This window comes from Lineus longissimus, chromosome 3 (genome assembly GCF_910592395.1).
Source record: "Lineus longissimus chromosome 3, tnLinLong1.2, whole genome shotgun sequence".
Lineage (NCBI taxonomy): Eukaryota > Metazoa > Nemertea > Pilidiophora > Heteronemertea > Lineidae > Lineus > Lineus longissimus.
In genome coordinates, this window is record NC_088310.1 from 17164955 (window position 1) to 17188382 (window position 23428).

Genomic DNA, 23428 nt, shown 5'->3' on the forward strand with positions numbered 1-23428 from the left:
GTATTGGGGGGGGGGGGGGGCAGATGTCAAGGGGCGGAAGAGGGACTGAGTGACTGAGTCTAAAAAACTGCACATATGCGAAATTCCGATTGTTGACAGACTACCACATGACATCTGACATTGGCCACTAGAAGCTTGTTTGTCAATTAAATCTCCGGTCATTTTGCATGCTATGAAACTTCCGCGAGTCCTTTAAATATCAAAATCAATCGCGGGGACCAATCTTCAGTGGCCATGGCATGGGGGGGGCACATCCTTCTACATACCGTAGCTGGGTATGGGAAGGCCGAGCTAAAACCTCTGCTGTTGCAGCGGTAGCCCGGAGACCAGGATCATGGGATTCCGTATTTTAGCAAAATCCATAGCAACGATCGCGTCATCGAGCCATCGCGTCGTCGAGTCATCGAGTCGAATACCACAAGCCGGCTGCACTTCGTGTAAAAGCGTCCAGAGTATTCTGACGAATTGTCTGAACACGATTCTCCGTACTGTATTGTAAGGCTTTCATTTAAAACGTTGTAATGCAAAGATGAATTGACCACACTATTAAACTGCATCTTTAAAAATAATCAACGCAAACGAATCACTCTGATTTCGTCGGTTTATCATCAGGTTGGTTTCGAAATATATTCTAACATGGAATTTGGTGGGAAATTCCTTCTCAAGGGTGAAGTTTGGCTCAGCCAGTGGGCTATAATTTAGCCGTATTCCACACAAGTGATGTACCAGTTTCTTCGGATTCCTTCGTGCAGTTGATATAGGGCAAAATCCTTCTTTTCCGCGACCCACTCAGGGTGGCGATATACAACTCTCTGTATGCAGGTAAAGCTGGACCCCACTCAGGTGTTGGCTGAACCGCGTCTTTTAACCTCTGACAAATAAAAAACATACGTGCAGATGTTACATGTAAACTGTGTTAGAAACCGTGCTACTTCCTGATGCATTGCCGGATTCCACCAGACCTGACATTACACGTCCACTTTTCATAAAGAAACGCCTTGCCTGTTCGACGAGAGCAATATCCTAAAATGCTTTCTTGCCCGGCAAGATTAATGACTTTATGCATGGATCTGATACGACTCCCAATTCGACTTCAACGAGAATGAATCACAGTTGTCTTGCTGCAACGTCGATTTAAATAACAACTGCTATTTTTTATGAGAACTGATCAACGTTTTCATTTTAACAAACTACATCATTAGAGGCTCACATGCAAAGTAAAAACTTTTGGGGGCATCATCGCCCTCATAACAGGTATGACTGTGAAGGTGATGTGGTGACACTGATTATAGTACTAATTAATTTTTTTCTGATGAGGTATTGAGCAAAATGACATCCCAGATGGCCACTGAAGTCAAGTTTCAAAAATGGCAACGCAAGAATCCTTCCTCTAAATCTAATCACCCGCAATGATCGGGCCTCGAAAAAAACACATAGCCTCGCTAATCCCTTATAACAAACAAAAGGAAAATTGACATTTCTGTGGAAAGTTTTATGAGATCACGCCGATGTTCAAAAAGAACTTCCCCTATTCACATACAATCGGCTTGATCACATAAAACATTCCGATCGACATTCCCAATAAAATCTATGATGGCTGCTGTGGGGGCACTATTCCAGCTGATCATTCGAATTTCGGAAGAAATCATCCCGACAAGCCACAAAAACTCGGACCGGTCGACGGAGACGTTTGTCGGATAACTGAAGGAAATGAAATGTTAACGGAAACTCAAAAAGGCTGACATAATGCCGACCCCCCCCCCCCCAAATGGTTTTTTGCCCCACCCCCCGGCCTGATGATTTTTGTCGGGGCCACACCCAGATTGCCACTATATATGGGAGAATTTCCATTGAAATTGAGGTATACACGGATGAACGTAATCAAAGTCGACATCCCATTTTTAGATTCTTGCAGAATAGACTTTACAATCATACAGAAAGTAAATCTTCAAATTATGTCACCTTTCAGTACACATCACATCACTTACACGTTTAACATTTCCTTTGGCAGATATCAATACTTTCACCATGAATAATGGAATGGGCACAAATGACAAAAGGGCGAATGTCCAACCGATTGCCACTGCCCACTGTGGGTAGACATAACTGCCGTACGACACTGGTGTGTATCGTATAACACTCAGCAAAAATATACCCTGGAACAAAGCAAAGGAAAAGGAATACATCAATATTGGATCTGCATATCTTTGTAGCTACGCATCTCCGAGGGAGCCATGTCATCATGCTACTGACTGACCGCCGATTTTGGGTTATACTGCGTGTTGATAAAAACAGTGTGCTAATAAAAGAGTTAGAATCCAAGTCGTTTGAAATAATGGAGGCTTTCAAGGAGGATATTGGAAGTGCTTAACGTTGAAATTTATACTACAGTACGTGAAGAGATTAAACATCACATAATTCCTAACCTCTTTATCGGAGAACGAAATGGTGTCATGTCGGCTAATTAAATTACGTGTAACGTGCTTTGTATTCGATTTTTAAATTGTATTCGATTCTTAAAAGACATTGCAAAAGTTGTATTCAGCCACTTATGATTACGTCCTTATATAAGGCTTGGTCTTTGCCATAAAAAAGTTCAACCAGATCAGTGTCAACAATGACGCGCTACCCCGTACTTGCACTGGTGGTAAAAATTGTGACAGGACGTTCACGGCCCTGGAAAATCAGTTCCCCAGATTGTCGAGAATCTTATCTTGGGATGATACGAATAAAGACTAGCAAAAGCTTTTACTTCAATTTTGTTCAGAAAGGCCTAGTGTAAATGACCATGGAGTTTTAGGTTAAAGCATTTGCTAGTTATTATTCATATCACCCCTGATCTTAATGTTGGGTATTCAAGGCTGCTGGTTTTCCAATTTGCCGACCAGCCTGAGCCCTTGTAGACTTACTCGTGATACGAATGAAGACTAGCAAAAGCTTTTACTTCAATTTTGTTCAGAAAGGCCTGGTGTAAATGTACATGTAGTTTTAGATTAAAGCACTTGCTAGTTATTATTCATATCACCCCTGATCTTAATGTTGGGTATCAAGGCTGCTGGTTTTCCAATTTGTCGACCAGCCTGGGCCCTGGGAGAATACCGCATCAGTAAAAACGGCCAAAACGTGCGTAAATTGGTAAATTCACTAAAATAACCCGTGTCCACATAGACGATATGACACGAATGCATATCATTTCGAAGTAAATTCACCAGCGGGTTACTCAGTGGTGCTCGCTCAGAATCAACCCATGCATTGTTACCTCCTCAGGTACTTCTGGTATAATGAGTCTGCAATGTGACATGTACCATGCCGACTTACCGGCATCAATCCTAACGTCTCCAAGGATGGATAATACGACGGTAGATCGGCATGGGCAGGCACATGTACAGCCCTTATTCTATCTAAATTTGACATACGATTCCATATTCAGTAGTTTACTCGTTTGCTGTGGCCCACGCGATATATGCCAAGCGGCGAAAGATTGACGACCAGCACCACTTACCATCGTCAAAGCTGGTGAAACACCTCCCCACATTATCTTCCAAATAAAGTGAGGCTGGTAACCAATCATCAGCTCGATGTCTTTGAAGAATTGATTAAGCCCTGCACGAGAAAAGACACATTGAAAACTATTTGGCCATTGGTAATATGCTGCAGGAGGAAACTGTAAAACTATGGGAGAGTCGCCCTCTCTGTCACATGAGTATGTGCATTGACTGGGAGACGAACTCAGGACCTCAGAGGACTCTGTATGTTAATTTGAACATCAGTCTGACATCCCGTTATGAATGGATAGTAAATCTTAAAAACATAAAAAGAGTGTTCAGATTCATAGAGTCAAAGTAGAATTTCTTCTCGAAATTGAATGTTAAGTTCTTATATTTTAGTGAAAGTGTTGAGAAAGGGCCTGCCGCCAGGGCATACATATTAGCACCTGAGAATAAAGAAATGGTTACTGTTTTTATTATCACATCAATTGATAGTAAGGCCATATACAACCCTTTATGTAAAAACCGAAACTTAGTGTGAAAGGTTTACGTCCTAACGGTTACTGTGAGATCATTTGACGCTTTGATATAAAGATCAACGCTTAAAGTAAATGAAAAGGTCAGGGGCCATTGTGCTCACCGTATAGATATTTTGTAGACATTCATGGTGGTTAAGAAACATGCTATAGTATGTAGCCAAATGGAAATGTTATGCCATTTAACCTAGTCTGTGACCTCATACCATAATGGTCGTTAGATACCAGATTGGTGGCAATCGGGCAGGTTGTTCTGCAATAATCGCATTTTTAAGGTTTTCAGATTTGGCCCCCTGGTGGCCAAGCTGTGAATCAGATCGAACCGAACTGGGATCATCTGACTATATGGTACCGAACATGTTTACCAAATGTGAGATCAATTGTCACTGCTGTCAAGAAACATGCCCCAGTTAAAGCCTAACGAGAATTTACGCTACTAACTAATTTATTTATTTATTTCTGATCGTACAGTGTACAGTTGGTGCAACTATTTACACAGGTGCTTGAAAAGAAAAAAAAAATATAAAGTTCACTATTAGTGAACACACAGGTATATTAACAAGTCATTTATCTCTATTCTGTTAAGGAAATGGTAATCTTCACTATCTCTTTTTATTAATAAATCACGTATCATTTCCGACATCTGTCCGTACTCCTCTGTAGTCCTGTCTTAAAAATTGTTCACTTCTAGTACGTTTCTGGCATTTGATTGTCCCGTTATTGTTAAATTTACAGACATTCTTACTTTTTCATTACCACTCCTTCTACAAGTCTCGAAGAATTTCGTAGACCGTTTAAAAACCTGAGCCTTAGGATTTTCGTCCCTCACTATCAATGGCAACAGTGCCCTATGTGTTCTTCTTGGTAATGATAGTAGTTTACGCATACAATTTATCCATGCCGTGGAAAACCTAGAGAAAGACCGATGCGAGTAATCCCACAGGGAACTACCATAAAGGGACATCACAAAAGTCTTAAACAATCTGTATTTTTTCAATTTCAACCTTTTCAGTTTTGGCCCTCTGGTGGCCAAATCGAGAATTAGATTGGACCGAACTTTAGTGTCAAAGGTTATCTGACCTAGAGAGTCATGCCTGCTAAGTTTCAAGTTCATAGCTTTGGCGGTAAAGAAACGTGTCATAGTTACACCCTAACGGCCAATTTATGCCATTTGACCTCTGTGATCTTGACAATCTAGTGTCAAATCGAACACCCCTAAGACCTGTAGTGTATCCTTGCTTGGAGTACCTACCGTCAAAATATTATCGAAAACAAGTCACTAATAAGTGAGATATTGCACTTTTCACCTTTTCAGTTTTGGCCCCCTGGTGGCCAAGTCAAGACTAAAATCAGACTGAAATTTGGCGTCAACGTTTATCTGATGTTGGGAGTCATGTGTACCAAGTTTCAAGTTAATAGCTTTGGTTGTTAAGAAACGTGCCATAATTACACTCAAACGACAACTTTACGCATTTTGACCTCTGTGACCGTGAAAAGCACGTCAAATCTATGTGATGTATCATTGCTCGGAGCACGTACCACAAAACTATTTCTGAAAACAAGTCATTTTTAAGCGAAATATCACACTTTTAGGTTGTCACCTTTGGCCCCCTGGTGGCCAAGTGAGATTCAGTTCGGACCGAAATTCAGTGTCAGAGGTAATCAGATCCAAGAACGTGCCACTGTTTTTGAAACGGTATACAGACGACGACAGACGTCGGACACTGCGCTATTATATAGACTCCCCCACGGTGCGAAAACAAATCGACATAAATCTTTGTAATGCATGATATAAAAACGTCTGACGCTAACTGTACAATCCTTTCGACGTCTTTTTACATTAGGCGTTGGTTTTAACATTAAAGGAACGGGCGGCTTTTTACTGCAGTATGTTTGTTCTTCTTCTGGTTCATCACTGAACTATTTTTTGAACGTGTTTGATGCTTTTCCAATTTTGTTTCAGCTCTTCGATCATTCTCCAAAGCAGCGATAATATTCAAGCATCAAGCATATTATCTCTGCTCCATTGGCTTCGATTGCCCGAGTATTGCATGTATAACGTACACAAATGTACGCGACAAGAATGCTCGAAAAAAATACCGTAAATATGGCGATTACCTAACGATATTCGAGTCTGCTGTACCCTGTTTAATATTACTAAAGTGAATATTCATTTCCATTTAGAGCCGATTAGAACTGGTCTAGGGCCAGAACTCACCTCCGTCCGCACCAACAAACCTGATCACACAGCAATTTTCTATACGCTACCAGTGCGCATAAAACCCCTTAAAATCACGGTTTTTTAGGGGGAAATTTTTCAGACAAAGACATGAAATGAAATATGACAACCATTTTGGAATTTTGGGAATAAAAAACCCCACAGAAAGTCCAGTAATTTCGTGGATGAGGTGTTTCACCATATTCAGATTGCAATGGCGGCCATTTCAAGCAGGGACAGAACTACGTCAATATAAATATTTCCGGTCATGTGCAAGGAGGTTACTCTTAGATACCAGAAAAAGCTTTATTCGTTATTTTTAGTACGCTCAAGTCCTGGTGCCAACATCCCGACTCTCATGCGTTTGCGTCACCACTAGTATCGAGCCTCACAAACGTTTGGGTGAGCGATTTAGCGATCTCAAGACATTGCGGGTCATGATGGGCGCGAAAGACTCTCCCGCTACGTGAGTGCACGCCGAGATCGGAATTCACGTCACCCCGTTATTACGACGAACATCATTTCCATCATCGTCGCAGAAATGGGGTAATCGGGCGCCTGCAGCGTGACGTCGTGGTGTAGATTTTTCACCCCAGTGGCGGATGATGTTGTAAGAACACATAAAAATATACACTGCGTCCATTTCGTAATTTTCTTAATGTGGCTTCGAACAATAAGAAAAATGGGAAAGAATAGGCGTGATTTGCGAGGCTTCCGCCTCCCAAATCTCGGCAAAACAACACTGCCTTCACTGTCCTCAGTGACCCTGTTGACGAGGTGAACTCAAAATGACGTCCGGCCTCAGGGAGCGGGAAAGAAATTTGCGCACTAGAAATTCATTGACCCTTTGACTTTGAGGGCGAAGATTAACGAAAGTCTTGATTTTCTTAAACCTCAGATTAAAATCAAAATTTAGAAATCGTCAAAAATTTTCAGAGGTATAGTTTGCTCATGAAACAGAAGAAGAATATTAATCCTATCAAAATAAAGAGCCACCCATTCCTTTAAGCATCGGTTTTTACATTAGTGGTTGTGACAAGGCAAACGCCAATAGAATGTATTGAGTGTCCCTAATTGCACTCACGAGTTTCACTGTGTAAGTAATATCTTACCGTAGATCCATGATATGACCACGAGCTCTGTGAAGAAGATGAGAGCCACAGACAAAGTGGCAATGTACCAGTCCAATAAGGAGAGCACGTATACTCCGCCCTCAAAATGAAAATGATAAAGAAAGAATGATACAGTGAAATCCCTCTCAATGAATTTTTAAATTCAATTACAAATGTCAAATATTCAACGAACGGCGTAGGCCTTTGAGATGTCAGTTATCAGGTCCATGATATGCATGCAAGGAAGGATCGACAGTTCTTTTTTGCTATCGCACACGTATAATGAAAATATAAACGATTAAAACTCCAATATCCTTCCATTTTGTTACTTTGAACAGCATATTTCATGGATCGGAATCACCACTTCAAACCATGATGCATGGGTCAGAAAACAAAAAATGTAGGTACTTGTGGCTATGTTCTCGGATCATGCATGTTCATGTGCCTTTGTCTCGTTATTTAATCTTATAATTGTTCGTTTATGAAGACAAGAAAGCCAAATCATAAGTTGGTGCTATTACTCGGAAAAAATACTTAAATAAGTGAACAAGAGGCCCAAGGGCCTGGCGCTCAGCTGGATGACCTAATAACATAGGACTGAGGATATAAAGTAGTAAATATATGCTTTATACTACTGTTTGAAGGTCAAGAGAACACGTTATACCACTAAAATTTCCAATGCAGAGCTGCCAGCTGGATGAAATATGATTGAACTAATCAGCCATGGTATGTAAATATTACAGGAGGCAACGGAAGATATCCCTAGTTCAGTATGTTGTATCAGTAGCTTTACAGAAAAAAAGTGTCAGAGAGGATGAGACCTCTCCATGGACAACTGTGGTATGTCCAGGCTGGGTTGTACAGCACAAGGATACAAAATGCTGTCTGTAATTGAGAGGTATCCTGATTTAACAGAGGTCAAAATAAATAGAAATTACCAGTTTGGGACTAGCACCACTTTCTTTTTTTTTTAATAAGGTAGAGATTACAGGAGTCAACAAAATTAATTTTATTGAGAGAAATTGACCTGTCCTGCAGGTGATTAGAATTTACAATACAAAGGGTCGTTTTTCATGACATTGTGCTCTACTGCGTATTCCTAGTCATAGTGAGTCGATCTGGAACCAATCTATCCTTGGCGCAGACAGGTTCAAATTGGCTATATCTTGAATAGATCGAATTGCGATGAAAATCTAATGCAATAAAGGAGCAATATCGAAGAGACAAATTAATCTAACCAATTGTCCACAGACTCGGACCCTGAAATGGCACGATGTATGCGTGCATATAAAAGTATATCAATTGGTCCCATACAGATGATGAGGCAATGTCAATATGCCTTGTTCCTTAGTCAGCAATATGCCCCTTTTTATACGGAGAAGAAGGAGAACCCAGATAGGCCTTCACATGTCGGCTTCCAAATGGCTCGAACCAACTGTACTATCACTACTATAACTTTAAAATGCGTGCTCCTCCTACATGTAGCAATGTCTCGGCCAAAAAGGCACTTAGTCGACAGGCAAGCTAGATGTTCAGCACCGTGAGCAGCTCCTTGGTAAGGCCATGTCAGGTTCCGCGCGCCTCATCAGATCCATCAAGTATTGAAAGCTGTGGTGAGCTGAGCACATAAAAGACCATGGTCACCTTAATTTGAAAATCCCTTCATAATCAAGGGCTACCTCTGACTAAAACAGCACAATAGACCACCAATTTGATCCAGCTCCTAACTGCGGGAAAACCCAAGTCCAGCAACCAAAAGTACCAAAAATACATTTTTGTTTACATTTGAACTGCACACATGTGTTTGTTTACAATTTCATTTCCCGCGAAATCTCGAAAATCAGGTGACCTGCAATTGTGGATTGAAAATAACATTAACATCGGTTCAGCAGGTCAGCAGGTATACCGGCTGTTCCAATCATCCCCTACAGCAAGCCGTTCAAAAGGTAATGTTATTCACCCCACAGGGAGTGCAAGTAATTGATTAAGCCCCTGCATAACTTAACAGCAATGGCTTGGCTTCTGTGAGTGGTAAGGAGAATTGACAGTTTTTTTATGGGAGTAACATTATTGTGTTGCTTAAAACGTCTACTTTTTACTCATGTAAGAATCGTAGTACTAATAATAACTTCAACTTATTTTCCAGTTATGATAACACAACACGCATCTTCATGATCATGATCTTTCTCAAACTAACTGAATGACCTAATCGCCTTGGACGCACATTCTAAAATACCTTGGTACCGTAAAGTCAACTTTTAAATGGAAAATGCATAAGCCTCGTTCTGAGAGCGGAGTGTTTTGGACACGCAACCAAGATGCTCTACCAAAGTTCCCTCGGGTTGCACTAAAATGTGGAAACCATGCACACGTCACGTCAAAGAAATTTCACCTCACTTCAGAAGTTTGAGGCTCTCAAAACACTACTTCAAACACAAATCAGTCAAGGAAGCATCAACCACCCTAAGTTTTTTAATGAGCACTACACATATTTGCCGAGAAAAACGCTCCAAATAGCCCATTTGCGCGGATTTTAGCATCACTTGAGCGAGCCAATGCGGACTTCCTATGCGCGCTAACATAATGTAAACAACGGCGCTACCGGCGCTCCGGCCGGGCCGGCGATGGATGGAATTTGCCAAATTTGCACATATTCAAGTTATTTTCGTGGCCTATCTTTTTAAGTTTGAGGTATTCTAGAATAGAAATTGAACCCTCGGCTCCGGACCTTGGTTGAGTTACCAAGACACTCTCGCGTGGAGCTAAAATTTCGTCCAAACCCTCGCCTGTCGGCTCGGGTTTGGACTGTATTTTAGCTCCACCCTCGAGTGTCTTGGTAACTCAACCAAGGTCCTCCGCCTTGGGTTCAATTCCTTAAACCTAACCACATATCAATCCGCCCCGACGATCGACACATCCATTCGATTCGATAACCCTCGATAAAGTTTGATGAATAAACTAGAACTGAGATTTCACAAGAGCACCTGTGAATTCATGACTCCAGGGTTGTTTTGAGGGCGATATTGTAAGAGTTGGTCTTGAGTATGGGGACGTGAAGGTCCGTGCGAGGCACCTGGGGAGAGAAGACTAGTTGAACGATGGGATCATGGAGGTATAAATAATTATTTATACCTCCATGATGGGATCTGACACGGACACTACTATTGATCTCATTATATGAATACCATTTAATTACAAAAAAGTGAAAACAGATCATATCATATTCCTTGGCATAAATTAAAATAGGAGTGCGGGAACAAGGTTTTTTAGCAGGAGGAAAGCGAGAACATTTTGCGCCGTCGTATTCCGATTTGGCTGGTTAGTGGTGAAATCTGCTTTTAATTTTGCATAACATATTCGTTTTTCTAGTTCTAACGTTGTCTGAATTAAAGATGCTTTCCCAATGCTTGAGACATTGCCAGGAAAACGTGACGTCATTTTGGGCATTCTTCTTACCGCACGCCCTCTCTCTCCGTAAAAGTTCCTGACATGATGTGAAGTGGGAGGGCGCACAATGGGAACCACACTGCCGCGATGTTAATAGTTTCTATTTATAGAATTCAGCGGCAGAGATTTTAGGCACGGAAAAAGTGGATTAACTCGGCTAATCTCCATGGATTTTACCCAGGAAAGTTTTCAAGGCGAGAGAAACATCTGATTTAAGTACTGCGCTTATTAGATTTCATGTTCAGGCCGAAGATTGGCCTAAAACGTGGACAAAAAGAGTGCATTATCGAGTGTTGGAGAGGTCACGTGATTGGACGAGAAACCTGAACAAAGTTTTCGTGCTTTTAGCTGTCAACATCAATGGCTATAATATACTCCTGCAGAATAGTAGCACTAATAGAACTAATTTTCGAAGTTTCCAATAGTTTGAACACAAATCAGAACATCACCCATCAGCTGGACTCAGATCTGCATAAATTACAATAAATAATGAAGTCGTCGCTTCAATTTCGCAAAGAAAGTTGACTCCATTCGAAGGTTGTTTTGACCAAATTCTGTTGAACTCATCGTTATAAGGGCATTTGAACACATTCTCATTGATCTTTTCTATAAACGTGTGAAGTTTCGTACCAAAATACGTTTCCGTAAAGGCTTAAAAAAGAAAATTTGTCACTTTCAAAATCATCGCTCCGGTAGAAATAAAAAGGTCACCGCCATTTTCTTGATGATAGTACTCCAGGTAACCTCGGCGGGAAATTTAAAGCGGGGTCATCCGGGGTCAAACAACAGTTTTGCTCACTACCGCCAACTGGTGATATAAATCGACACTAATCTATTTTATATCAAAACTTCTGTATCATGAAAACCTTTTCAACTTTATTTCAAGCTTTTATCTGCTGGAATAGAGCGTCAAAAAATTGTTTTTTCATTTACGCATTTTGCCCCCTGGGGAGCTGAATTTGAGTCGAATCGCCCAAATTTTTTTCCGTAAGCAACATTTTCTGCGGTGTTTATAAGCAAGACTAGATTTGAAGTGCCTCGGTTGTATGATTACAAAATGCCCAACTTTGTCTACAGATGGCTAGATGGAAGGATGGCAGGATGGATGGAAGGAAGGACGGACACCAATCGAATAGCTATTTGACTAGCTCCGCTGACTTTGTCAGCTGAGCTAAAAATGGCTCCATCCAAATTGGAGATATTCCGTCCGTATCGGCGCATATCTGGATTCGCGTAGTATGGTTGCTTACCTGCATGACACATGGTATACCAAGAATAGCGATAACAAAACAGGTCAGTGCGGTCAACAGCATTCGCCTCAACCGACCACGGAGTAGGCGAGGGTTGTTGTCGACGATGGTCGTGATCACTGTCTCCACGCCTGCAAACTGAATTGAATGGAAATGATAGCAAGATACATGAAACTAAGATACGCGTAAATCTTATAATCACGATGGGACTCTTAGTCTCTTTTGTAGTGACAGGAAGCTTCTCAGTTATGACAAGATGCCTCTCAAAAAAACAGGATACGTATAACCCAACATTTGATGATAAATTTCTACGAAGGTCTGAAACGAATTTTGCAACAGACGACGTTTAGAACACTCACATTAAACATGTTAAATGAGTATAAAATGTTTTCAATAGCAAGCTGACATGCCTCTCCTGCAGGAAATCGGGAATATGAATGAGTTCGGCGATTATCAAATCACTGTCTTGTTTGTAAGATATTTCTGTGCATCACTATGGAAATTAGATCACCTGGCGTTGAGGTTTAATTGCTTTTTAGCCAGACAGTGTTGCTTTCGTTTCAATCAGAACTATAGAAAGCTGTATGTACACTCATGGTCAAAAGTAAATGGACACCAGTTTTTCTTGAATTTCTCAAAAACTAGGCTAAGCAGAAACATTCACCTAACACCGATTGTAGCAAATGATCTTGGCTATTGAATAATGCTAAAATTTTAAAAATCTGTTTAGTTTTGCCTTTGATAGGAGAAATTTGGTAAATGTCTCTTTTTCACTACTTCTTTATTAGCAGGAATTCACCAATAAAAATTACATCCTCATGTTCGACTCATTCAGTTTGAATTATTTCAAAAACTGGATATATTATGAAAGGCCTTCATGAGTCGAACATGAGGATGTAATTTTTATTGGTGAATTCCTGCTAATAAAGCTAATATTAGCAGGAATTCACCAATAAAAATTACATCCTCATGTTCGACTCATGAAGGCCTTTCATAATATATCCAGTTTTTGAAATAATTCGAACTAGAAATGTGGTTTTTGGCCACTTTTACGGTAATGATTTGGATCATGCTTGACACATCTACGACATGGTCCCTCCTTATCTATTGAACAGACCTTTTGAGTGAATGAGTGGGCATTGTGTTTTTCATGGCAGAGTGGTCAACAGACCTTTTACAAAGGGTGGACACTTGAATAATTGTATTGGGATTCCCAGATTAGTAATCTGACCAGTTAACTAAAATGACAACCATGTAACGCAGTTGGTAATAGACCTGACCATAATCGTTGGGCCTGTGCCTGGTCATTGTGAAACAGACAGATCACAATACAAGACAATTGGCATTCATTCACAAACCACTTCACTTCATTTGGAGTTGACAATGGTTTAATGGGACTATGTCAAAGGTGTCTCCAGTGGGGTAAAAATCATTACCGTGAAAGTGGCCAAAAACCACATTTCTAGTTTGAATTATTTCAAAAACTGGATATATTATGAAAGGCCTTCACGAGTCGAACATGAGGATGTAATTTTTATTGGTGAATTCCTGCTAATAAAGAAGAAGTGAAAAAGAGACATTTATCAAATTTCTCCTATCAAAGGCAAAACTAAACAGATTTTTAAAATTTTAGCATTATTCAATAGCCAAGATCATTTGCTACAATCGGTGTTAGGTGAATGTGTCTGCTTAGCCTAGTTTTTGAGAAATTCAAGAAAAACTGGTGTCCATTTACTTTTGACCATGAGTGTACGTGTAGCCTTGGTTTCACTGTGCAGCCTTAAAGGGAACTGAAACCGCCAAGCCAGTTTGTATGACCTCGTTTTCATTTCCCGCGTATCGGGTGATCAGAGCGAGGCGTGAATGAAACATGGCGCCTAGCTGTCAATCATTGAGTGACGTCACTACTATGGAATTTACTACGAAAACTCATGAATGAAAGATCGCATGACTCACGTGATTCTCACATGATTCTCAATAATAACAAATTGAACTGCGCATGCTCGTGCACTGGGGGCGGAGCTACAAATCTGAACTCGAATAGGAAGTTGGAAGTTTGACTTTCTCGGGCGGTGAAAGTCGAAAAGTTGAATAAATCGCTCGGCGGTTCCAGTTCCCTTTAAGGTCATCATTAACCATTGGCCATTATAAAGGATTTTGCGTTGTACTATATCCGGTTTAGTTCTTGTAGAGTCATTCAATAAAGTGAAAGATTTTACAGTATGCTTCAAAATCCTAGGCAATAATCCCTTCCTTTAGTCATTATATAACCTCTCTCTTCTTCATTATATAACGATACTTCTAATCGTGTCTCTATAACCGCCTTTGAATGATTAACTGGATTTCGCCGAACACAAAATACGCATATTCATTTAAATACCGATTGGAGAGACCCCTTCAGACTCACTCACCTGGCTGTCAAGGCCTACCATAAATACCATAAGGAAGAACAGGACGGACCAAAACTGACCACCAGGCATTTTGGCTAGTGCTGCCGGGTATACAACGAAGATCAAACCAGGGCCTGCAAATTGAAAAGTGGACTCAGTCAGCCAGGAAGGTAGTGCAACCAGCGATGTGCATTATCGAATAAAAGTGATTTGGTCTTTATTTAAGCTGCCAACCGTCACATAGTTCCTGTTAGCTCAATTAGGAACCAAGCACGCGTCATGTATTTACAATAGTTATTTTTTTAATGAACTTTTATTTAAAAGGAAATTATACAGAACTGGAGGTGTACGAGGGTGGAGCTAAAACGTAGGCAAAATCTGAGGCGCCTCTCCGACGTTTTTAAGAATACTTCGCCTGAGCGGTGTTTGCAGAGAAAACCAACTTGAACAAGGTCAACAGTGCGATATCAATTTCTAGTTCAAAACATTAAAAGATTCTTTTTCCACATTTTGTACCAACTGAAGCGGTAATGGCAGTCAATACGTAATACATTGTAACCAAAGTCTTTTGTTCGAGGTGTAGAATTATAGTACTTTTTTAAAAGCATTTTTTTGCTTGTGACATTTTGCATTGACCTTTTGCATTGGCCTTTTGCGAGTGACCTAGATTTACAGTTTACATGTTAGTGTAAGTGTCTACAATGTACCTTAGCTGATGGTATCCGAAAAATATCATCAGGTTAGTGCAAGAGTCTGAAAAAAATGCATATACCTTTATAGCTGATGACACCCGAAAATTATTAATTGCAAGAAAGTAAGAGACTTAGAGATATATATCCACCGTCAAGCAAGCATTTGAAATAAGGATAGTAATATTGTATGCTGTAAGCCTAATAAGGCTAGTTACACATATATATGTTTCTTGTCACCTATTAAATAGCCGGCCTTTCACAGGCCTTTGCACTAGTGTCCAGTGCCAAATCGTCGAAGCCAATCAGATTGCTTGGTTAGGGGTTAGGGTTAGGGTTAAGGTTAGGATTTGGCACGCGACGGACCTCTATGAGACAGTACAGAATATTACTCGGTCAAACGTCGTTTCTCACAATTAATTATTTCAATATATTTTGCAACACATCTGGCGATACAAGAGTTCTTAAGCATAGTTTTCAGAATGTCATTTGGCAAAGCATTTTGAAGATTAATGTCATTTGCGTCCTCAATCTCACGGAACAGTCTTATACCCTGCGTTTTATTGGCAGGGCATAGACACAGAAAATGTTCCTCATTCTCTACACTATTAGAGTTATGTTCAAGACAGATTATAATTATTCTCAAGTTGGATGCCCCTATAGCACCCTATCTGAATATTGATAGGAAAGGACCCGTTCCGCAACTTGGCTAACACTGACCGCTCTGCTCTACTTAGCGGAGCTTTCACGAAGTCCTCAACACCAAATGAATTTTTCAGCGTCCTGTAAGTCCTTAACCCTTTCGGACCCAACACCTAACCCACCCATCTACCCAGACCCAAAATGGTGATTTTTAGAGCTTTTTTCTGCTCGCCTGGTGTATTGAAAATAAGAGAGATAGAGGAAAATGACTGCTTGGGTTGGATATACAACTAAATGGAGAATATTTTGGTAGGGAAAAAAATAATTTTTTAATGCTAATGAGGTCATGTGACCTCATTAGCATATTCTCAAAACTGTCCGCAAGTGATTTTTTTTACTTTGAAAATTCTTGGCTCTCTTAGTTTGAAGAACCACGAACAAAAACTGCATGGAATAGGTAGGGGGGTGGGGCATATTCATTTTCACACATTTTTTTTTCAATTATCTTCGAAATTATGATTTTGGGGACATTTTCCTCATTTTTGGGCGAAAACATCAAAATCTGACGAAAACGACATAATTTCATATTTTAGCCAAAATAAATGGTAAAAACCACTTCTTTTGTTATTATATCTTTATAATAACTATTAGAACTTTGAAACTGTGATAAAAAAATTGTTTTTACCTGATATTTAGGGGAAAAAATACAAGATCACCCTGTTTTTGAATTTTTCACACCCGCAACTGCGACATGTAAGATTGTATGATTCATGGTCCGAGTGGTTGAACTCCCAGTCCGAATCAATGTTTTTCCCCATCTGACAGCTCCATATATTCACCCCCCAGGTCTAAATCGGACTCACTATCATCATCGAGCGCCGCAAGAACATCTTCGGTAGACAAATGTGCTTTCCGTTTTGCCGCCATATCGCCGCGCTGCTGCTCTACAATGCATGGAGTACAAATGTCTACTACGGCCGTATATATCGGTGGGGAATCCCCGAAACCAGCGAGACTGGTTTCATTGATTGTAGACATTGGTTTGATAGGCAAGTTCGAAGATGGCAGCACCGTAATTTGCTAGTTATCAACGATCTTCTGCATCAACCGCCCCACGGTTGCTCGGGTAATTGCGGTGGGGTCAAGATCAACCGTGTCACGGTTGCTCAGGTCCGAAAGGGTTAACTTGGGCAAACTATTAGTCTGAATCAACCGCTCATTTTAAAACATGAACTAAGATCAATTGATTATTTACATTTTTAACTACGCAATTGTTTAATTAGAGAGCGATTTTCAAGATTTCTCAACATCTTGGACAAGACTATAATAAGCGCATGCCTACTCAGGTAAGATCATATTTCATATGTTAGTAGATGGCACTATGATAAATGATATACATGTATACCATGGCTGACGACATTTTCCGCGTCCTCGCCAACCTCATGAGCCAAGTATCCAATTATAGAAAATACAACGAAACCACTGAAAATACTGAAGGCGCTCCCTAATGATGAAATTGCAACAGCCTGTCTGGAAATAATAATGTAGACACAGTAAATTCCTTATTTGCCGACAGTTTTAACGGCATTAATTATACGGGGCCGAGTGGTGCAGGTAGTGGTGTCTGCTGATGAGTTGTTACCGACATGCGACGAGGCCTGCACTTTAGGGTATTTACCACGCCATATTACGCCTCAAATAACGTCATACACCCATTTTTCTAGGTGCCCCCCCCCCCCCCCCTTCAGCGCCAATTTTTTTTCACACGGAACGCCCCTCACATGTTATTGGAATCTCTCAGCTGATCTTATGCGGGTCCTCTGACGTTGTAATGGTAAACATGGTGGTATTTACGGACGTGTACCAACCAACTCGCACGGTGCACGGCGGTATCAATATGATGGTGTCTGCACTTCATAAAGGCCTACGATTTGAGACTTAAAATTTTGCAGTTGTCTTCAACGCGATATACAGGGTGGCCCAGAAAACTTTTCTCTTGCACAATAGAAATCTACTGTCTATCCATTGTGTGAGGGCAAGGCTTTCTTGGTCATCCTAAATATATCTCTTTATAGCTCAATCTTTATCACGCTGATAGTCTGGTTACTGCAACAGCAATGTTTTCTTCTGTTACTTGTGGCACTGGCGAGAACAATTTCAAGGACGGCGCCGGCCTTTACGAGCAACTCGAATGAAAATCAGTCACAATGAGTCGATTTATGGTCCTAATCATAGGCCCGATCATTGACCTTTTAGAATGGATTTCACGGTTGTATGTCTCACTTGTAACTGGATATGGGAGAGGAGGCTATTCGCCTAAGACTTAAAATAGTTATTTTTGCGTCCTTCGAGTTAAAGAAGAATGAACAACATTTAACACAGACAAATCAGAAGCAATGAGAATACATATGCATAAAACATGCATAAAGTCTGAAATATTTTAAATCACAAAGACATCCGATAGGAAATGGTAGACCCCAGACTTTTTTATAATGTTTATGCCTAATTTGTGAATTATATTTATGTATACTTGTAGCAATCTGTATGGAATTTGTTGTAGCTGGCCATAGTGACGATACCACCCCACCCTGCTCCACTGGAATATGCAATCTGGAAGGCGGCCTCTATCCATACCTGCAAAATCGAAGCAATGATCTGGAAAGGTGTCACGCGCATGCTGCACCGATCTAGAGAGAGCATACCTATGTTCCCCGGTACCTATGTTCCCCGACGAGGTACCTATGTTCCCCTGTACCTATGTTCCCGAGGTACCTATGTTCCCAGTACCTATGTCCGCAAAGAAAAGTGTTTTTTTTTGTGATACGGTTTGTTTCCACAAATTCCTGGAAAGACCTCACAGAATGAAGTCACTGAATTCCAGGAAATTGCAATTCCCAGAAATCCCCCAAAAAGCAGAGTTTCAGTATTTTTTGTTTGTATTAAAAGACATTTTTACTCAGCATAGAGATTCATTGTTTCGTGACTTAAAGGCCAAGGTGCACGCGCCTTTGCTTCAAATTGGTACATACACTGTATCATAAAAACTATATGGGGGAACATAGGTACCGGGGAACATAGGTACCTCTTCGGGGAAGATAGGTACCTCTTAGGGGAAGATAGGTACCGGGAACATAGGTACCGGGGAACATAGGGATGACCCCGATCTGGAAACACTACACCATGACTTGCAACATGATCCCTCTCTCGACTGATGTCTGGATATGACTTGCAACATGATCCCATCTGGATGCCAGGACAAGACTTGCAACATGATCCCCATCTACATGCCAGAACGCGACTTGTACATGCAGCATGGTCCCCACCAGGATGCCAGAACGGGACTTGAAACATGATCCCAATCTGGATGCCTGGACATGACTTGCAACATATCACGTGTAGTCTTCTTTTAACTATGAACGAGTTTTCACTGGTCCCGTGCTACTAACTTATCCGTACTTTTGTCCACTCAAGCACAGTAAACCAGACGGCCGAGTTTCAACTCGACAGTGAAGACAAGTGCATGATGTTTGCACTTGCCTAATTACACACCAAAGAAGGTCATATTATGGTGTTTTAACGAAACGCGTATAGTTAGCCTATCGTGCGATTTTAATGTGGATTCTAATGCGAGTGGATAAAATATTTTAAAATACTCACCCTGGTGTTGAGCAGTGTTTCCCATTTGGGAATTATGTATAACTTGATACCTTCTATGGCTCCTGGTAAGGTCACTCCTCGACAGAGCATCACAATCTGAATAACGACCGGGGCGAGGGCTGTCACGTACACAGCCTAGAAAAGGAAATGAAATCGGTCGCGATTCTGTATTCCGGCTCACTCGGCAGTACACAATAAAATCTGCCATAGGGTTCGTGTAAATTCTGAACATACATTTTCGTAATTTAAAACAATCCATTCCTAATGCTGGGATTTGCACCAAACTTTGCAGAAGTGTAGTCCTATATCTTGTCATTGCCATAAGTGAATTTGATAAAGGTCCAATGATTCTAATTTGTTTTATTAACCTTTTCAGGAGACACCAATGATTCTAAATTGTTTCAATACGCGGCCGCGTGTTTACTGCCTGTGAGGGAATATCTTTCCGAGCCAGTAAAATCTAGAAAAGGATCGCGAGTTCCTATTTCGCAATCGACCTACCTTTCCCGATGATTTGACGCCTCTTATGATGCACAGACATGTTACGACCCAAGTGAGAGTATAGCAGGCAAAGAGCTCCCATCTCATCTCACCCATGCTGTGAATACCACTGGTTCTTTGGAGGACATGCCGACTGCAAAAAAATGCTGTTCATAATAAAGAAAGCATATAAATACTTCAACAAAAGAAAAGCCCCCCAAATGGTCTTATTTTTTAAACATCCACTATGAAATAACACGTGAATTTCAGGAAACCATTACAATGGCGTTCGGCTAAATGGTGAAAAGATGTGGAGCGTACATTTTGTTACGCCTGCAAAAACATCAATTAAATGAGAAAGGACTTGTTTCAAATACTAAAACGTATGGAATGACCAGCTATACCATAAGCTAGTTGTTTCAGACTTCTAGATCTTCACTTCTTTTCAACTTATGAATACCAAATATTTTATTTTACTACATCAGCTCAGTTGAGTCATCATCAGGTAAACGAGGTAAACAGAGAACGAACACCGCATTCTACACGGTGTATGCACCTGCAAACGTAGACATGTTAGGTCTCGTTAGGGAGTTTTTCCCAAATGTACGCGATGATGACGTGCCCCATTAACAGGACGTAACATCTACTTTAAAATGCATTTCCAAAGTGAATGCATGAGGACAACCCATTTGTGTCGTATATCACTGGAAACGCCCGATTCCCCTGATCCTGCAGAATGTTAAATCGGGCATTTTATTTCTTTAAATAAATCATAAGCGTCGCATTTGCTCCTAGCTCTGTTCACCATCCCAAATGGCAATATTGCCAATTGGGCCCGACAATCACGAAAAACCCCAAATATTATACATTTCTTCCTGAATAATTGTTACAGTGACCATTCTCCTATGAAAGACAGTTGGTTACGCTACACAAAAATCAAAAAAAAACGAGGGTCAACCATTGAACTTTTGAGATATGTTGAATTTTGCAAAAATCAGCGAAAAACGCACCAACTGGCACTGGACGGCATTTCAACACGGGGCCGACGCACATCCCAAGTTCGGTGTACACATACGTCGGCAACAACAGTAAATGCGTAGTTTCTTGTTAGCCGCCTATTGAGTAGAGCTCTAGGTTTCAGAAACTCCAGAAAAACATGTCTTTGCCAAAACAACTGCTGAATGAACTGAAACGGTCACCAAAATTACCTTCTCATTTTCGTAACCTTTTATGTAAACCTAGTTCCAGGCACAACGGTTTATTTCGTTTATTTTCGGACAAATTGTCAACAACTCTTTCTATCAATTTCCTGGATGCGTCGCCATTTTATCGGTCATGTGACCTGGACGGCGGCCATCACTGTTTACAATTTCCTCGTATTTTTATTGGTTCTTCCTATCACGTGAGTGGCTGAGGAAAGCCGAATGACCTCCTTTCCTACATCACCGCTAAAGTCAAAATTACATTGTTACCTCTCTCACGAAAACTTCTTTTAACTTGCAAATTTGGAACTTATCTCGATTAATCGTAAGCTTATTTAATCACTCCTTAGCATGTGCCTCGAACTACGGTGTTTTAAGTTATATTCAGTGCGATCTCTGCCAGGAAACGAAGGCTTTTGTATCGGGTTGCTTTGTGATCTTTTCATATTTTAATTGGGGGTGTCTTTGTGTGCGCAGTGCATTGTGGATCGGAATGTCAGTTGAATTATCATGGGGTCACGTGGACTTCGGGTATTTAATGGGATAGCGTGGGTTTCCGAGCAGACCGGCTCACATGCGATTAGACGCAGACGTTTTTCTCCTCTTGCTAAGAGTCGAGCGTTGGTACGTTTTTTTTATCTCCTCCTTTCTTCAGGAGTTGAGGGTACCCTTTTTATTCCTCTGTCTGTGGAGAGGCCAGTGACTTGCTCAAGTCTCTGACTGATACAACTTCTTTTTTTTCTGCATACCCCTCGTGCTGCTGGTGGATCACTGGGGCCTTGCGGTCACTGCAGACCATTTCAAAATCGCTAGACCTCCCGATATGCGTGTTGAGCTCGCGTAATTTTCTTTGGACCAGTTTTTTTGCTTCTGGCGAGCTCACCAGGTTGGACTGGTAAACGGGCCCAGAATCTCCTGTATCGGGTAACTTCAATTGCGGGAATCTTTCTGTTTTGCTGGGGCAAAACTTGTATACACCTGGAATCGAGGTGTGGTTTGATTCTTCTTGGAATAGTTTTATTCCAAGAGGTTTTTTTTTAAAATATTTTTCCATGCCGGTCTCCTGAGGATTAACCCCTTGCCATTCTGCCTTGATTTGCAACAGTTGCTAATTGTTGCCCTGACGACGTATATCTGAAGTGATTGTATTGCCACGGATGAGTGGTCTGTCTCCCTGATGTTTTATGAGGGACCATTTATGTGCGATTGTGTTGACCATTGTGATGTACCTGTATATATTGATGTTGTAACCGGGTGTGGGTGGGGTGATTATTGAGGATAAATGCCGTATATTTTAACTGTTGGCCTGGACTTTATTTAATTGGATTACCCGCCTGATGTCAGTGTATATCAGGGGGCGTCATTTTGGGATGAGATAATTTATGACAAGGAGGATCAGTAAGTTTGGCCAGAGGCTCTGACCTGGAGGTCACCACTAGTACTTTTAGCCCCGAGGTTGTGACATTTTTGGTGACAGCTGTGGGATCAGATATACTTTCTGGGTCCAGTGATGCGAACCTCCCCTTGATGCCAGTGATACCACGATGCCCAGGAAATCAGTGGGATTGAGAGCCAAACGGAAGAATTTCACCCCGATCCGATTGCTACCGCGAGAGATTCAATCTGAATCTGATGAATACTTCACTGAGGCTGAAACAGAGATACCAGACGAATACATTGACGAGGTATACCAACGCATAATGTTGGCGGAAGATAGTAGTGCAGGTAGGCCTGATCAGGGAGCCAGTAATCTCCCTATCTCGAGTTCTAGTGCTCCCCCAGCACAGGGAGCTGGGCCCTCTATGATGCCGTCCCGGGTGACGACTCCTACTACCACGAGTGTAGTAATGATGACGAGTGGTACAAGTGTGGTGATGAGCACCACTCGAACCATGGCTGGGGCTGTGGCCGGATCAACAATGATGTCCGTGGCTGGGCCTGCCTTACTGAATCCCGTATCAATGCCGATGCCAGCATTGAACACATCCAGGGGCGAGCGTATGCCACCTTGGACTGCAGGACAAATCCCACACCCCAGTAGTTATGCCACTCATGGCCAATCCCAGATGGTGGGGACGAGTTATGGCCAAATGTTTGGGATGGGTAATCCCCAAATGTCGTTAGGCCCGCAGCAGTACCCTTTGATGAGTACTAGTAATGGCTATGGCTATGCCTCATGGACCCCGCAGCCGCCCGTACAGCCAACCGTGCTGGTGAGTCATTCAGCCAGCCCAAGCCAGGGCCATGTGTCCTCGCCTCAGGCACCAATTGGGGATGGCGCTAGTATGAATAAAGAGCCACAGCAAACTCCCCATGT

The 23428-nt window shown here is 41.3% G+C and overlaps 1 protein-coding gene across 4 annotated transcripts in view; it reads right to left on the reverse strand.

Moving 5' to 3' along the window:
• Positions 1 to 225: 225 nt before the first annotated feature.
• Positions 226 to 23428, reverse strand: part of LOC135484047 (sodium- and chloride-dependent glycine transporter 1-like) — a 60207-nt gene continuing 37004 nt past the window's right edge. For 2 of the 4 annotated variants that reach the window (XM_064765117.1, XM_064765116.1), the window contains 10 exons: positions 19931 to 20063; positions 19430 to 19564; positions 18303 to 18406; positions 17178 to 17302; positions 14463 to 14575; positions 12052 to 12189; positions 7355 to 7454; positions 3503 to 3603; positions 1989 to 2156; positions 226 to 871 (listed from right to left, as the gene is read on the reverse strand). In XM_064765117.1, the coding sequence (XP_064621187.1) occupies positions 692 to 871; positions 1989 to 2156; positions 3503 to 3603; positions 7355 to 7454; positions 12052 to 12189; positions 14463 to 14575; positions 17178 to 17302; positions 18303 to 18406; positions 19430 to 19564; positions 19931 to 20063 (1297 nt within the window). In that variant the 3' untranslated portion in view covers positions 226 to 691. Of the gene's footprint in view, positions 872 to 1988; positions 2157 to 3502; positions 3604 to 7354; positions 7455 to 12051; positions 12190 to 14462; positions 14576 to 17177; positions 17303 to 18302; positions 18407 to 19429; positions 19565 to 19930; positions 20064 to 21117; positions 22176 to 23428 lie in introns of those variants that run through there. The other 2 variants (XM_064765120.1, XM_064765119.1) reach the window with 2 other exon arrangements.